The sequence below is a fragment of the Leuciscus leuciscus genome (genome assembly GCF_965113295.1).
Source record: "Leuciscus leuciscus genome assembly, chromosome: 20".
Classification (NCBI taxonomy): domain Eukaryota; kingdom Metazoa; phylum Chordata; class Actinopteri; order Cypriniformes; family Leuciscidae; genus Leuciscus; species Leuciscus leuciscus.
Window position 1 is genome coordinate 13,573,965 of NC_138744.1, and position 15,990 is coordinate 13,589,954.

At 36.9% G+C, this 15,990-nt stretch overlaps 2 protein-coding genes and 1 long non-coding RNA gene across 5 annotated transcripts; 2 read left to right on the forward strand and 1 right to left on the reverse strand.

Moving 5' to 3' along the window:
* The first annotated feature begins 58 nt into the window (after positions 1 to 58).
* plin6 (perilipin 6) lies at positions 59 to 12,869 on the forward strand. 3 transcript variants are annotated; one of them, XM_082150542.1, is made up of 9 exons: positions 59 to 219; positions 864 to 924; positions 1,729 to 1,764; positions 2,815 to 3,013; positions 3,170 to 3,252; positions 4,536 to 4,773; positions 5,336 to 5,526; positions 10,103 to 10,369; positions 11,522 to 12,869. In XM_082150542.1, the coding sequence occupies exons 3-9, from the start codon at positions 1,741 to 1,743 to the stop codon at positions 11,972 to 11,974; spliced, it is 1,455 nt and encodes a 484-aa protein (XP_082006668.1). In that variant the 5' UTR covers positions 59 to 219; positions 864 to 924; positions 1,729 to 1,740; the 3' UTR covers positions 11,975 to 12,869. The 3 variants fall into 3 exon arrangements, with proteins under 3 accessions (XP_082006668.1, XP_082006667.1, XP_082006669.1); XM_082150541.1 differs by having other exon boundaries at positions 59 to 210; positions 861 to 924; XM_082150543.1 differs by having other exon boundaries at positions 59 to 210; positions 867 to 924.
* On the forward strand, positions 6,918 to 7,693 carry LOC309484325. The gene is made up of 2 exons (XR_014200849.1): positions 6,918 to 7,331; positions 7,460 to 7,693. It is a non-coding gene; the product is annotated as an uncharacterized lncRNA (long non-coding RNA).
* A 54-nt stretch (positions 12,870 to 12,923) lies between the features above and the next one.
* On the reverse strand, positions 12,924 to 15,841 carry LOC309484323 (ras-related and estrogen-regulated growth inhibitor-like protein). Its single transcript, XM_082150544.1, has 4 exons — positions 15,687 to 15,841; positions 15,521 to 15,574; positions 15,344 to 15,420; positions 12,924 to 14,597 (listed from the first exon to the last, which is right to left on the reverse strand). The coding sequence occupies exons 1-4, from the start codon at positions 15,799 to 15,801 to the stop codon at positions 14,187 to 14,189; spliced, it is 657 nt and encodes a 218-aa protein (XP_082006670.1). The 5' UTR covers positions 15,802 to 15,841; the 3' UTR covers positions 12,924 to 14,186.
* Between the last annotated feature and the right edge of the window lie 149 nt (positions 15,842 to 15,990).

Consider the following 15,990-nt stretch of genomic DNA (forward strand, 5'->3'; position numbering starts at 1 on the left):
TGGCCGCACCCTAAATGAGGGGCATCACATGCACCAACCATGAAAAATTACAAAACCATCCAACAAAACCCTCATTTCAGACACAGCAGACAAGGACTGAGACCTAATAGAAAGGGCAAGTCTAGTGGGTTTGTGACAAATATCTATAAAAGATATTAACCATTTCTACATTTTATCATCTCAAAGGACTCAACACTCAATCATTTAAAGGTAAAAACTGTTTCTGATTTGACGTTTTTTGCTGTCTGCTTACCGTCTACTTGAAAATAACTAAAACATGACAAACACACAATTTGTGTGTCAAACAAATACTCTCAGAAATGGGTTAATTTGTTGTGAAACTGTAAATATAGCAGATGGTCATGTGTATTTTAAAATGTAATCTTAATAAACAAATGTGTCTATTGTATATCATCTCTCCATAATGGCCCAGAATAATATATTTATTATTTTTTTATAACATAATTTGTGGAACATTTTAAATGTATTTTATCATAACTATTGCTGATGTCCAAAAAGTATCAGAGAGAAGTTGACTATTTTGGTTTACTGTAATTGTAAGCATAGACAGGTGTCTAACCAGGGATCAGCTACCCATACATCATATTTATTAGATAATGCAAGGCAAACATGGCCTGGAGCACTGGAGACTTTATCAGAATGATCACTGGTCTGTTTCAAATTCACACAAGCTTTACATGTCTGGTTTTGATCTTAAAAAAATGAATACATTTTTCACTCACTAAACAATTTAATCCAGCACAGAAGACCCATTTTATTAAGGCAGATTATAAACACGTTTTTGCTGTGATTATTGTCATTAATGTAATTTTTAATTCAGATTATTTTCTTTTTTGCAGCAGCAGCAGCAGCAGCAGCAGCGCTGACTTACACTGGGATCTGTAAGAGTGGCCCCTCTGTGCAGTAAGTGAATCTGATTATAAACAGGCCTGTGAGAATGCTTTGATCAGATTTGACACAGTTGGATATTATTCCATGAGATAACATTCTGAAAATGTTCATTTGATATGAAGATATGTTTGAAAGACTTCAAAAACATTTTTAAAATGCCTGTTTTTGGAATATTCCATTGGTTTTGGTCGGAGGGCTTGGGCCATTACCTGAAATGACATTTCAGGGGCATCAGGATCAAATGGCAGCTTCTAAACCACTAAAACTGTTTAATCTCACAACATTATTCACTGCAGGAATGTTTCTCAAATATACATCTAAATATAATATAAAATAAACTAGTCTTTTGGCCACTATTTTTTAATCAAAAAAAAAAAGAAAAAAAAAAAGTATTTAACCATAATAATTTCTGATGTTGCATGACACTGTTTCACTGTTTGAATGCTAGGTCTTTTTTGGCCTGTGTGGTTTAAACGCTTAATAAAATTTCCACAGCGAGGTTGTGTCAAACATAGGCTAGTATTGTCATGTGACATCATCTGACTTAGCATGGGCAGGTCAAATTAATGAATACAGATCACTATTGACGTAGTTGAAATTGAATGACGTTGTCAGATGTCAGAAGAATATGCCTACTGTTTGGAATTAATATGCTGATATTTGAATCTATATTCACCCATCTACTTTACTCTTCCACAAAACATAAGTAAAAATGTAGAAACTAATAATAGAATAATAAAATAATAAAACTAATAAAATAATAGAAACTCTAATTGAACACTTGAATGTTTTATGTTCTCTGCTTTGCCTCAACAGCGCAAAGCAGACATGTCCAGAACAAGAAACAGTGAGGTAAGCTTTCTTGCATTGTCAGCGTTTTACTTAAAATTTAGTTAAACAGGACGAATCAAGTGTTAGGTATGTCATACTGTATGTAATGGGCTGTGAAGCGGTGTTTATGACAAACCAATAAAGCCTATATCCAGCCTTTACTTGGGCTGTACGTATTTAATTTTGTGTGTGTGATTGGGAAGTTGCAGTGATGGAAACAGTGACATTCCAATTTAAAGCAGCACTCAGTAGCTTCGGGATTTCGTCGCTGTATTCTCGCTTTTTGCTCGCAGGTTTCTCTCTAGAGCTCCCCCCACAGCTTCGGATAGATATTTGACAACACTGTTGTAAAAACTCGCTGGTGATTCTCAGACACCAGAGGCTATAGATCAACGACATCAAAGCAGATGGGACATTCTTTAAAACGTCTTCTTCATTCGGGTTCGGACAGCGTGAGGGAGCGCAATAATGACAGCATTTTAGCAGATTTCTTTTGGCCGTAAAGCAATTGTTTACATCGCGAGACCTGATATCACGCGAGACTTCCTGACGCAGCGGCCGGCGGCCCGCCGGCTTAAAGTTGCAAGTGCGTATTTTCCGCTCACGGGCACCAGGGGGGTGCGAAACGACCACCATTCAACCCGAAATAAGTAATATAACCATTCCAATGACTCCGAAGCTGTTCAGTTAAGGTAAAAAAAGTTACTTAGTTCACCTTTAAGTTTGAAGGGAGTAACGCCTGTGTTTAGGCTATTATTAAGGAAATGCAATTTTGCCAAAGAAGAACTTTAAAAGCAGCCTACTTGAGTGTAATAATATGATGTTAATATGATATGAGTATATTACCATAATATCCATTAATAAGATGACATTACCATATCATCACTCTTAACACGGATCATTTGAATAATTGTAATCTGTCGATTGGGTGAGGGTCAGGTGTGGATATCTAAATCAGAGAAAATCGTAGGTCCGGGTGGATGATTTATTTTTAGCAGCAGATTCAGGTGACGTTATTAATTAGTAATTCATCATTACCATGTTCAATAAGACACTGACTTGCCTCTGCAGGGGAATGTGCTGAAGCGTGTGGCAAAACTGCCTCTCATCAGCTCAGCGCTGCAGCAGGCCTCTTCCGTCTACATGGGCGTGAAAGGTCGTTATCCGCTGCTCGGGTTTGTGGGAGGAGTAGCAGAGCTGGGTGTCCGCAGTGCATCCACAGCAGCTCTGCAACAAGCAGCACCTTTCCTACAGAACCTAGAACCAGAAAGTGAGTCTGGTTAAAAAAAGGAGATCAAATGCTCATAGTAAAGACATAATTGGACTAAAGACAGATATACTGCTAAAACATAATTTAACATGCAAGTCTTTAAGGGTAATAAAAGTGAATCAATTGTATGTGGGCCTTGTGTAATTGTATGTGCAGTTGAGGCGGTGAACAGTTATGCACTGGTGGGTTTGGAGCAACTTGAGAAGTTTTTCCCTATCCTCCAACAGCCCACATATGAGGTGAGTGCGTGAGAGTGCAAGAAAGAAGAGTGTCAATATCCATGTGGCAGTTACCAGTCTGGTAAAAGCCAACAAATTTATTTTTAATAACACATTTAATAGAGTTTTAAATTATTTATTATTTATTATAAATGTATTAAATATATTTACATTTATTTAGAATTATTCCATTATTTTAATAATTTGCAATAATAAAATAATAAACTAAATAAACTAAAGTACATTTGCACATAAACAAAAGTAAATACTTTAACATTATTTTATTGCTTTAACATGTCCTTTAGTAATATAGTAAGTTTGTAGTAAGTTTTACATTTTACCTTAAAGGGGTAGTCGCATCATCGTTGCAACTTTCAAGGCCCAGAAAGGTAGTAAAAGCATCGTTAAAATAGTCCATCTGACTACACTGGTTCAAATGTAATGTTATGAAGCGACAAGAAAAAAAATTGTGGGCAAAAATAAATAAATAATACAGGACATAAGGGTGACTTAATTAATTACAGAATTTTCATTTTGGGGTGAACTTTAATTGTAACAGAGAGGCAGGGACGAAGCGGAGAGAGAATCCACATGCAAGCACTACTTTAATAATAATACAAACAGGTAACGTTAGGCCTAATCCAGGGCAAACAAAGAAACTCAGGACAGGAACTTTTTTTTTGTTCTGCAACATCTTGGCTTGCTGACGGAATTAGACATATCGAGCAGCCCTTTAAATAAAGTGATTTAAGGTATTGAACAGAAGTAAGGTATATCGACTATGAGCTGTCAGAATATATCTACTACTGATATCGAAAGAAAGGATTACAAATATGCAGAACTTGACCACATTTCGTTTTTTGTTAAGAAAGTCTAAAGTCTTAAATGATTTTTGTAAACAAAATACTTCTTTGTAATATATGATATATGTAAATAAAAATGGATAAACAATGACAGTAGGCCTAACGTTACTTGTTTCGTCAATGTTCTGCTGTTATGGTTACTAGATCAGATGTCTTTTCGCGCACTTTTTTTGGGTAACGTTACTGAAAGACCATCTGAAACGGCGTAATATGTCAAAAGAAAACGGTTTAATGTAGTATATTAACTCTTTACCTAACTTACTAAGATAAAGTAGGATAAAAGTATTTTTAGGTATGTAACGTTACTTGTGGCTGTTTCTGTTGTAGGTGCGTTTTTGTTTTACTTCTGTGAACATATATGATAACCGAACCTGTTATCTCGATGTTTTTTCTGCCCCATTCCTCTCTTGGTGCACTCCTGCCTGTCTTCTCTCCTCTCAGGTTGTTGCTAATCTGAAGGACGCTTTCTTTTCGAGGCTGGATGGTGCGCAGTCTCGAGTAAACGATGAGCTGGACAGGGCCGTGAACAGGTGGGATGAGGTGATGGAGCTCAGCTGGCGCCTCCTGGCGGAAGCTCAGGATTCGGCACCAGGGCGCGTGATCACCGCTGGCCTGGATGAGCTCATCACTCAGTCAGAGGCGGCAGTGGCGTACTATCTACCTCTGCCACCTACGCTGCGTAAGAAAGTGTGACACGCCATCTAGTCATCTGAACTGAGACAGGGAGACACATTTATATCTGAAATAATCATGAAATAACACTTTAGAGAAGGTTTACCATTTATTTCATGCGTACACAAAACTTAACCACAAGGGGGCGCAACTGGTCTTCTGTTTTGCAAGTACTTTAGCACAACTAAAGAGCCATTCATCTCATCATTAAAGACCAGTCGTTAGAAATCAGAATAAAAGTGCAATAATGTCAAATTCTGCAACTTATTTGTATTGTTTATTTATATCTATTATTATATTAAAACATTTTTACAAAAAATTTTCATGGACCCCCTAGCATCCCTTTGAGGCACTCTGGCGGTCCCTGGACCACAATTTGAAAAACCCTGCTTTAGCACCATCTCACTTTCAGAGGGATACAGAGAAATGTATAACATAATATTTCATCAAATCAGCTTTCTTTTTATTTAGCTCAGAGTTCAGTTTTAGACTAAGCAGAGCCTCTTTCAGTTGAAATCTGAATATTGGTGGTTGTATTGAAATTATAAGCAATTTGTCTCATCTTGCAGGTCGTGAGTGGGAGAGAATAGTGCAAAGCTATGAAGATGAGGATGAGGATGATGAAGAAGAAGAGCCTCGGATGTGGACACGAATCCGAAGCCTGTTGTTGTGCCTGTACCTTCAGCTGTACCACAGACTGATGAAGCTGAGAGAAAGAGTGGACAGTGTTTTGCAGATGCTGAGGGCAGCTGCTGAAACGGTAGGCCAATGTACAGAAATAATTAATCACTAAATCTTTGACCTTATCTTAACTAAAAGTTCTGTTCAGTGACTCTTTAGAATGGGACAAATACTCTCTCGCCAAACTAACTGCTTCTCAGTCGCCCCGAACAACATTCATGTAGGTATCAGTTTCTGAAATATGTCACACTGATAATGGGAACCAAGCTCATTGTATTCATATTCCAATTTAACAATTTCTGTAATCTAAATGTTTTCAGTTGGCTATCCAACACAGAAGAATAAAAAAGACTTTGGCCCTTCAAAAGATACCAGGTTTAATACAGTTAACTAAAACTAAAACCATAAAACAATTTTTGTTTCTTGAAATAAAATAAACATTAACTGAAATATTTTTTTTTTTACAGAAATGTATTTTATTTCAGTAAGTTGCCAAGAAAACATTTAGTTTAACTTGATGTAACTAAAACTAAACTGAAAAAAGAAAATATATAGAAAATAGAAATTCGACTTTTTTTTTATTCTAAAACTTTAACTAAAATTAAAATGAAAACAGAAAAGAAAAACTAATTCAAATTATTAATAAAAAACTATAATAGCACCTCAATGATACTAAAATAAGACTGAAAGAGACCCAAGATGTGAGTCAAGACTAAGATTAACTCACAAAATAAGTATAGATGCAGACATGTCTTGGTGAGAGACTCAACAATAAACACTGACAAGATGATATCGACAGGGAGTGCCTCATCAAAATGTCCTCAAACTATAGCCTATCCCCTCTGCTTTGAGTACGAAGTTAAAATAGACGCTCTACGTGCCGCTTCACCATGCTGCAGTCATTCACGCTGCCCTGCCACCCTCAGGGCTTCCTGTCTAGTCTGCAGACTCACCCTCACTCGCATAGAATAAAATCACAGCAATTACTTGTTCTAAATTATGACCCCTGAGACACATTCAAGCGGGAAAGGACATGGGGAAGACGAGAGAAGCTGTATTACAACATGAGCTGAAAACATTATATATGAGCTTTTTCACAGTGTACAAAACTGTACCAACCTGATTACACAGAATTTATTTACAATGTATTATTTTACATTTATGCTTCTAGTCACTTGGTAGTGGAGTAGATCCATTACCTCAGACTGTATCAGTCACTCATTTGTACACTTCTTCATATTAAAGTTAGTGTTTAGGCTAAATAGAGACTTTATCATCAGACTTCATCATTTTATAGTCTAGCATATTAGTGAGTCTATTAGTGAGTCGTAATGTCTATAAAAATAAATGATGGAACGTTTCTGTTTGCGTAAAAGGAAAGCAGTTTTTTGTTCCCTAGAAATCAAGGCTGAAATCAAGAAGTCAAGCAGCAGTGCTTTTAATTGGAGTCCTTGTTTAGAGAGAGGATGGTCATGATTGAGCTGAAAACCCAGTGGGACCTAATGCTACGTGCCGTTTGGCGGTCACTACATGTGACTTGAACACCCACTAACCCATGAGGAGATTTGGAGATTGCATTAGAGAACAAACATACTTCTAGTTTTATATAAGCATTAAATTGGTCAAAAGTGACATTAAAGAATATTACACTGTCTCAAAATGTTAATTTCAAATAAATTCTATTCTATTCATCAAAGAATTCTGAAAAAATGTATCACAGTTGCCACAAAAAAAATATTAAGCAGCAGCACCACTGTTTTCAACATTAATAAGAAGTAATGCAAAGTGCCCGTTTTTGTGTGTGTTTTTAGTAATTGTTGGTTTGGTGTGTTTGAGTGCTCATTGTTACAATTACACAGAAAAAGTTCAGTGACATTTTTATTTGTGCATGGTAGAAAGCAAATACTGATACTGACATAATGACATACAATAAATCTGGAAAATTGAACTATACGATTGAGGGAGCAGGCTACACAGTGAACTCTGAGAAAACACTACGCTTGAGCAAACAGTTTGTGAATAGGCCACTACAAATGATGGCCGTGAAAGAGACTGTGAACGCATTGAATAGGATATGTTTAGTTGGTGAATAGCATAGGCTACTATTACACAGTAGCGATAACGTTAAGCGCACCAGAATAAAATATAATATTCAGAAATAAACAGTGTAGCTGACTTACAGATTCAGTTAACATCCACAAATGAATAAGCGCGACGATTTAGGGAGCAGGCTACACAGTGAACTCCGAAAAAACGCTAAACTTGAGCAAACAGTTTGTGAATAGGCTACTACAAATGATGGCCATGAATAAAATATAATATTCAGAAGTAAACAGTGTAGCTGACTTAATGTTTAGCTGACAGAGTGTTTATGTCAGAATGTTTATTTTTAAAGCACACCTTCTAAGTGCTTCTTTTACCAGTAAATTGAATGATATCTTTTGCATTTCTAATCCAAACAACGTCAAACTTGGCACTGCACTCGTGCCCGTAGCAAGACACCTGTCAAGTTTGAAATCCATCGGACTAATGGTTTGTGAGATATGCGAATAACAGACACACAGACAGACACACAGACAGACAGACGTTTCTATAATTTATAGATAGATAAGAAATATTTATTAAGCAGAAAACCAGCATATTAGAATAATTTCTGAAGGATAACGTGACACTAGATTACAATAATGGCTACTGAAAATTCAGCTTTGCCATCACAGGAATAAATTACATTTTAAAATATAAAACTTTGTAATAATATTTCACAATATTACTGTTTTTTCCTGTATCTTTAATCAAAAGAATCTAACCAGTGCCATTTCTGAAGCATATTGCACCACAGTTCTGCAAAATTGTATTTGTTCTCAGGTCGATAGAGACACCCTACCTCAAATGACCTGTTAGAGACACATGGCCTGACATGTTTTGTATGAGTTGACGAGTTTGTGTGCTGAGGATCAAAGGGCCAAGGTGGAGTATTGTCTGTGCAGGGTCCTTCTGTGCTTTCCCAGCAGTAGGGTGGTGGGTAATTGGACCTGAGAGCACGAAAGCTCCAGTGCAGAGTCTTCATTAACAAACTCTAAAAGACGCCCCAGAGAGCCTGGGCTGCAGAAATGTGAGCGACAGACTGTGTTCTACCGGCAGTGATGCTGAGCTGTCAGAGACACAAACAACAGTGAGACTTGGCAGCATAATCTCCTACAGTAATTCACGTGTTGGTCACGGGCTGTGCAGTGGACTGGCGGTGAGGTGGTGGCCCAAAGACAATGGGAATTGAGAACACAGAGAGGACCTTTAAATTTGGCTGACCCACTTTATCCTTCACCTAAATTAACCACCAATAGTTGGAGGGTCCTGCTGCCAAATCATTACTGTTTGTGACTGTGTCTGCTAGCCTGGGCCTGTTCTTTTGCACTGTGTACTCACGCTCACGTTGGCTGGCGTCAGATGAAGCTCCACGTGAGAGTTTGGCTGCTTGTGGCATGGTGGTCTGTGTTAATTAATAAGACTTCAGTACGATTTCCCTGTTCAAAATCTTTTTGTTATTCAAAACAACATGTATGTTGAGTTTATTTTTTCACAACTTCAAATGCATTTCGTTTTTACCAAGTTTTAAATGCATTTAGCAGCACAAACGCTGCCAGACAAACTAAATTATACTCTAGTGGTTTTAATATTAGTGATTCAAATCTTTTGAATCCATTCGCCAAAAGATTTGTTCATTGGTTCATTCAGTGACCCTTTCTGCAAGTTACTTTGTTACACCAGTAGGTAGCAACACGTGAGTCACTGAATCATTTACTTAACATTCATGACAAGTCGTATCATCCTTATTAAGATTAGCATGTCTACAATTCTACTAGATTACAGAAAGAGGTTTTTTTTTATTTTTTATCCATGATGTCAACTGCTGGTCATGATTTATTTATTATAAAGCTATAGAAGAAAAAGAAAAAAAATGGGAAAATTGTTTCAAAAACATCCTTGCATTAATTTAAGTATATATTCATCAATTATTTTTGCACATTCATAATTCTTTCTGCCCAACAAATATGATTTGTTCCCTCAAAAGATTCATTCACTTAAAATATTTGTTCAAAACACTGATATGTTCACAAACTAAACAGCAATTCTACTAAAGCACTAAACTGTACTGGATATATGATTGAGTGGCCATGACCGTTAAACAAGGTCAAATGAAATGAGACAAGAAGAATAAAAAGCAAAAAATTGACATTTAGAAAAATTATTTAGGATAACGCATCTAAAAGAATGTTGGACTGTTTCTTCTGTTAGTCTGATAAAGTTTAATTAACCCCAACTGTGACTGACAATACCAGTTTTCACAGCAATTACAGTTTCTGTTGTTAGTTGATTTATTTGCACAGAGCAGGGAGTGTATCCCGCAAAAACCCATTCACGTTCCTGCAGGCATTATGTGAAAAGAGCCATTACTTGATCAACGGGGCCACTAGGCCACCCCAGGCCACTAGGTTCAGCAATAAAAACGTGACTGAATTAAAGTTCTGCGTATTCCTCAGCCCATGTGGCCAGTTGTTCTGCCACATTCGCTTTTTAATGCTTAACAGTGTCAGTTTCAGGTCTATCACTGTCACTGGTTTCCTAATTAGGTATTGTCTGTAATTTGTCATGCTCAGGTGGGTCTAACGCAGATGATGCAGATGGTGGAGTCTCTGCTGCAGCTGCTTCTGTCTTTTTACACGTCTCAGGTGCATCGTGTGGAGGAGCTGCGTTTTCTGCTTGTAGCTCAGCTCACATCAGGTATACAGGCACTGAAGGTTTTGCCCCCTGTACAACAGATACTGGCTTTACCTACTCAGGTACGCACTGTCATGAATGACCTACTGGAACTGGGACAGATTCTCATACAGTTGCTCATCAACACCACCCCGCTCTACGACCTGGTGAGAACACACACACACACACACACACACACACACACACACACACACACACACACACACACACACACACACACACACACACACACCATTTTAAGCTTAATATTAAGAAATGTGAATTGTGCAATAAAGAAGTACTCCAAATAAAGTTTAATTATAATATTTATACCAGTAAGTCTCAAGCGATATGTCAGTAAACATATTAATGGATTTGTTGTATAGTACAAAATAAAGGTATTTTAAATCCATTTTGGTATAGGTTTTTTTCTCTAGGGTATTGATAGGATGAACAAAGCTAAATATGTCACTCTATGTTCCCATTTAAACTAAATGAGTTATACTCTCTATTTTATACTGTGCTTCTTTTCAAATTTTGTTTTTTTTAGCACAGTATCCAATTGAAGATCAGGTACATAATGTTTTCAGGCCATTTTACAGCTTAATTAAACTTCAATCAAATATAAGAGCTGTTATGGTCTAAAAACACTTCTGTTCAGTTCCAGAGTTAATTTAAATGGGCTTGATGCTCAAACCAAATTAGCAATATCTGGATTTTGTGGTCTATAAACCCTTGTATCTTCTTAGGCTAGCAAAATGGCATTTTCATTTTAAACAAAGACAGCATAAACTGTTTTTTAAAACCAAGTATTTCACAAAAATCTTTTTGGGGCTATGTAGGCATCAGAATAATCTCTTATTCATTGAATGATTATTAATAATGTTAATATCTAAAACATTCTTCTACCTACTAAATTTTTCTCCAAAACTTCAAAAAATGTACATATACATTAAATGACCACTGGTGGCAGTAAAACACCAACTACTTTTATTCTTTTTTACACATATTATGATTGCAGGGGCAGATTATCGAATAATAAAGACTTATTTTTGAGCAGTTCCTATGTCAAAACATTTGGTCTGTGAAACGAGTCACGATAAAGCAACTCAAAACGTTAAACGGCATGGTTGTTCAGCAAATGCACTTCAGTCAGGTTTAAGTAGGGGTTTAGAGTTGGGATGTTATTTTCAGTGAGAGGTGCTAAAAGTGTCTTTTTCCAATAGGCCTGGGCTGAATTAAATTGTTGAATAAAGATTTCAAAAGAATCAAAAGTATGAAAGTCTTAGCTTACGACTCTGCCCTCTCTTTTCTCTCAGATGAAACAGGTTTCTGATCTCGACGCAGCAAACAACCCAACTCCAGATGAACTTCCTGAGAGTCCCTCCAGCCGTGCCTTCGCAAACAGCCTCTTCCTCAAAGCCATGGACGGTCGTCCACGTCGCCGCAGAAGCCTTTATGCCCGTTCCGGTCATGGGTCCACCAGCGGGCTTCCAACAAGCCCAGCTCCCTCTCCGACTCCTACCCCAGTCCCAGCAAATGGCAGAAAAGGCAGTTTGAAGCTAGATTCCCAGCTCTCAGGCCCTCCAGAACTTGACACACTGGCTGTCCCCACTACCGATATGATCCGCCGCCGTTCCTCGGCCACCGAGGTCCTGCTGGCTCCTATTATGCAGTTAGTATCACAGAGCCAACAAGCTTTTGAGTTTCTGAGCTCTGGCCCTTCATCTGAAGATCAGGTCATACCTGTGGTGGAAACCACAGAACATTAGGCTTCACTTTTCTCATCCATTAAACCAAAATGCAATCACAGATCATTCGAACACAGATTGCTGCAGCTCACAGGCTGTTATGGATAGTACAGCAAACATACCTTCAAACAACAATCCATACAGTGACTTCTCTAGTAGGCCTACAAAAACAAATCTTATTGGTGGAGACAGTGCAGTTACAAGCTAACTTTTAAATAAAATCATTAGCCCAGCATTCAGTATGTGCAGACGGATTAAAAGCTAAATAAAGCATTGTTTTAGCTATGCATTTTACTTAGAGTGTAATCAAAACCGTATGGATTTGCTCTCTGCAGTGCCGTTTGGGTACGTGGTGCTTTGTAGCTTTGAATGCCTGATTATGAAACAATTCAACAGATGAGTTGAAATTATCTTTTTTCTATATATTCATTGTTAGCATGTAACACAACATTTTGTTTAGACTAAATAAATGTACTTTTATTCCTTAGCTTTTTTAGTTCTTATACACTATAAGCAATGTTTAATCTATAGACTGTGACTAATGACTGATAGTTAGATGAATGGAGTGAGTGAAACAGGATGGCACCAGGATTCTAGTCAGTTGGAAATTAACCATTTGAAAATGTATTTGACTAAAAGCCGAAGGTCATGCGTGTTCAATTGAGAGGAGAGGATAAAATGACATGGTTAATGTTACTTTGATTCTTCATGGGTTGTTTTATGTTTTAACATAAAGGATGTGTTGTTACAAAGGTAGAAACATAAAGTGAACTGTGTTATATATAGACAGGCATGGAATGGTGTTAAATGACTAAGTGGACGTTTATAGATAAATCCTAACAGCCTTTAGTGCTTTTTTTCCTGTAACAAATGTAATATTGACTCTAAATGTAATAAAACATTTTATAAAATGTTATTGATGTTGAGTACTATTTGAGAAGAGAATGAATGAGTAATTGTGCAACAAAGGTAAATGTTTTTCCTTTATTGAAATCGAACATTGAAATACAAGCAATATAAACATCTCAAAAAGGTCTTTAACTAAAAACAGCATATTTTTATACAAAAATGAAAGGCATACAGGGCAATAACACTAAAAATTATTGCTGTGATTATCACAACTTAACATTCAACATTAAATAAGAAATAATGTGTCGTTTCAACTTAAAAAATGATGTGTTCGTGTTACTATATATTAAGTCCTCAATCAATTTTAAGTTGCTATAACTAATTACAGCAACATTGTTTACAGTGCATGTACAGACACTCTTCATATCTCACTCTTCAGTTCTTAGATCGTTCACAACATGAAAAATAATTATAACTATATTGGCGTACACACCAAGGTATGGTAAAGTTCTGCAACTTTAAATGTTCAAGCTCTTCGGATGGATTCTGATTGGCTATCCATATTTTTAGCTTTTATCAGCAAGAAAAGAAAACATTCCGAAAATGATTCAGACTATATCGTTCATGTGGTTATCGTTATAATTGCGTTTTAGACTTTGCTATTCTCATGGAATTAGAATGATTATTAAAACTGTATAGTTACAACTATTATCCTTGGTGTGAACGTGCCTTACATCGAATAACATTTATAGTACCACCAACCTCAAAGAAACTACACAGAAAACAATGTTCTGAAAATTACAATATATACATATAAAATGTCTATATATACACACACTTTACTATATATAGTCTCCTCCCAATCACCACATTTAATAATTCACATCTAAATGTCAGTGGAGATTCAGAAGAGGAAAATACAGAGAGGACAAAGTCCAACTCTATATTTCAGGCATCTGAGATCCAGAGCAGAAGATCACTTGAATTCATCTACATCATCTTTTCAGAGCTGATGGATCATTCTTTGAGAAATGACAAGGACTACAATCGATCCGGACCGTCTCTCGGTTCATATCAATACCCTGCTGTGACCAACTTAAATCAAAGCCCAGGATCACTTATCTTCAGAACTTCTTTTATCACCTTGCTGTAACAAACTTAATCTACCTTACTTCACCATAAAGCTGGGCTCTAAACTTTTAACATGCTATCATGTCATTCTTTATCTTTCCACCATCCATGTAGGTTACTAAGGCGAAAGTAGCCCCCTTCGATTCCAAAAACCCATTGGCCCGAGGGTCTTCTTAGCTGTTTAGACGCAAGGCTGCCAGGGGCCTCATATCTTCATCATGCTCATTATCTTTCACATCCCCAACTCAGTTCTTTACTCCCATTTCTTTCCAAACACTGCGGACACACTTCTGACTATGCCCTTGATTCCGGCCATCCCCTTTTTCAGTGCTCTGGACTCCTTGATGAGATCCAGTATTTCATGAAAGACCAGAAGCACGCCGTGGTAGGTTTCAGCTGCCGAGATCTCGAAGAAGCCACAGTCCGCGGAGAGAGCGAACAGTCTGCCCTCCTCGCTCGACACGGCTCTCTGGTGCAGCAGGTCTCGCTTGTTCCCTACAATGATGATCGGTGCAGATGCGGACAGCTTCCTAGTCTGGCGGATGAGCTGCACCTGTTGCCGGACCACCTCAAAGCTGGAGCGGTCACAGATGCTGTAGACCAGGATCACGCCGTCTGCCCACTGAAGCTGCTTGTCACTGATGGATTCAGTTGTTTCGCAGCTCTGGAGGAGACAGAATTCAAAGATTATATCACTTAACCTCACCTAGAAAGCATGATCCCAAAAACCTAAACGTTGTCAAAATGCCCCGGATTGGATTTAAGGTCTTTCAATTAAATATGATAAAAATGTATAATCATGTCTACTTCCCTCATACATATACAGAATTTTTTTTATTCCATATGATTATTATACTTTTCCATCATTCTCCAATTCACAGGTACAATTTTAATAGTTGATAAAATGAATTTCAAGCATTTAAGCAATATTAATTTAGTCAGGTATTTTACATTTGTACAGTAGTGCATAATTTCATATTGATGATATTAATATATTTTATTTTTAATATTATAAATTATGATTATAAAGAGCCCACCACACAAGTAAACTAAATATCCAAACACAAATTATAGTCTATATATGTGTGTGAAAGTCATACTTAGAAACTATAGAAATAAGATATAGAAACTAAATAAGACCTATTATTCTTAATTATTCTATTATTATAATTATTCTTAAAATTATTCTAAATTTGAACTATTTAAAAACATCTTTTCAAATCTTATCCATAGAATAAAATGTTTTGCCATATTTTTGACAAACCTATAGTGAGATAAGGATTTAAATATTATGGTTGACTTATCCTTTGATAATATATTAAAAACACACAATTTGACCCCTTTATGTATTCCAACAATTCATTTTTATGCATTCAAACGCAACAATCACAAACAAAATATACTTCGTACCTGTGGATACAGAGAGTCCCAAATATTTAAGGATATCTCTCGCCCATCTGTTTTGTCAATATGACTGTAAATTGATTCTGAAAGAGAGCATAGTGAAATTAAAGACTGCTATTTAATAAACAACATAGTTTATTTGTTCATTATCAATGGTATTATAATAAATCTTATTTGACGTACCAATATCCCCATATTCTCCGATGAATCTTCTGGTGAGAAATCGCACGGTGAGGGCTGCAAACAAGTAGTTGTAATAAATGATTATTCGGAGGCTAAACAAAACAGACCATAGAAAACATGACAGAAATTTCTGTATGCAAACAGCCAAGTTCAGTTTTGTGCTCACCTGACTTCCCAACATTTTCTGCTCCAAGTAGCAGAACATTCGCCTCTACTTTGTGGTGATTTCCATCCATCGCTTTACTGCCCAACTGAGGACTCGGTTTGACCAGAACAACCATTTCACCTAAGAACGTCTTGAGTGTTGAGTGTGAGCTTTGCAAGCCACTTCAACTACATATATAAAAAACAGTGGGTGGGGCTTATGGAAGTTGAGTCGATTTTAAACCAATCCGAGAACAGTGCATCTGTTCGCTTTAGAAAACCACCAAAAATTGTCCTATCAAGTAGCGCCAGGACAATTAGATATT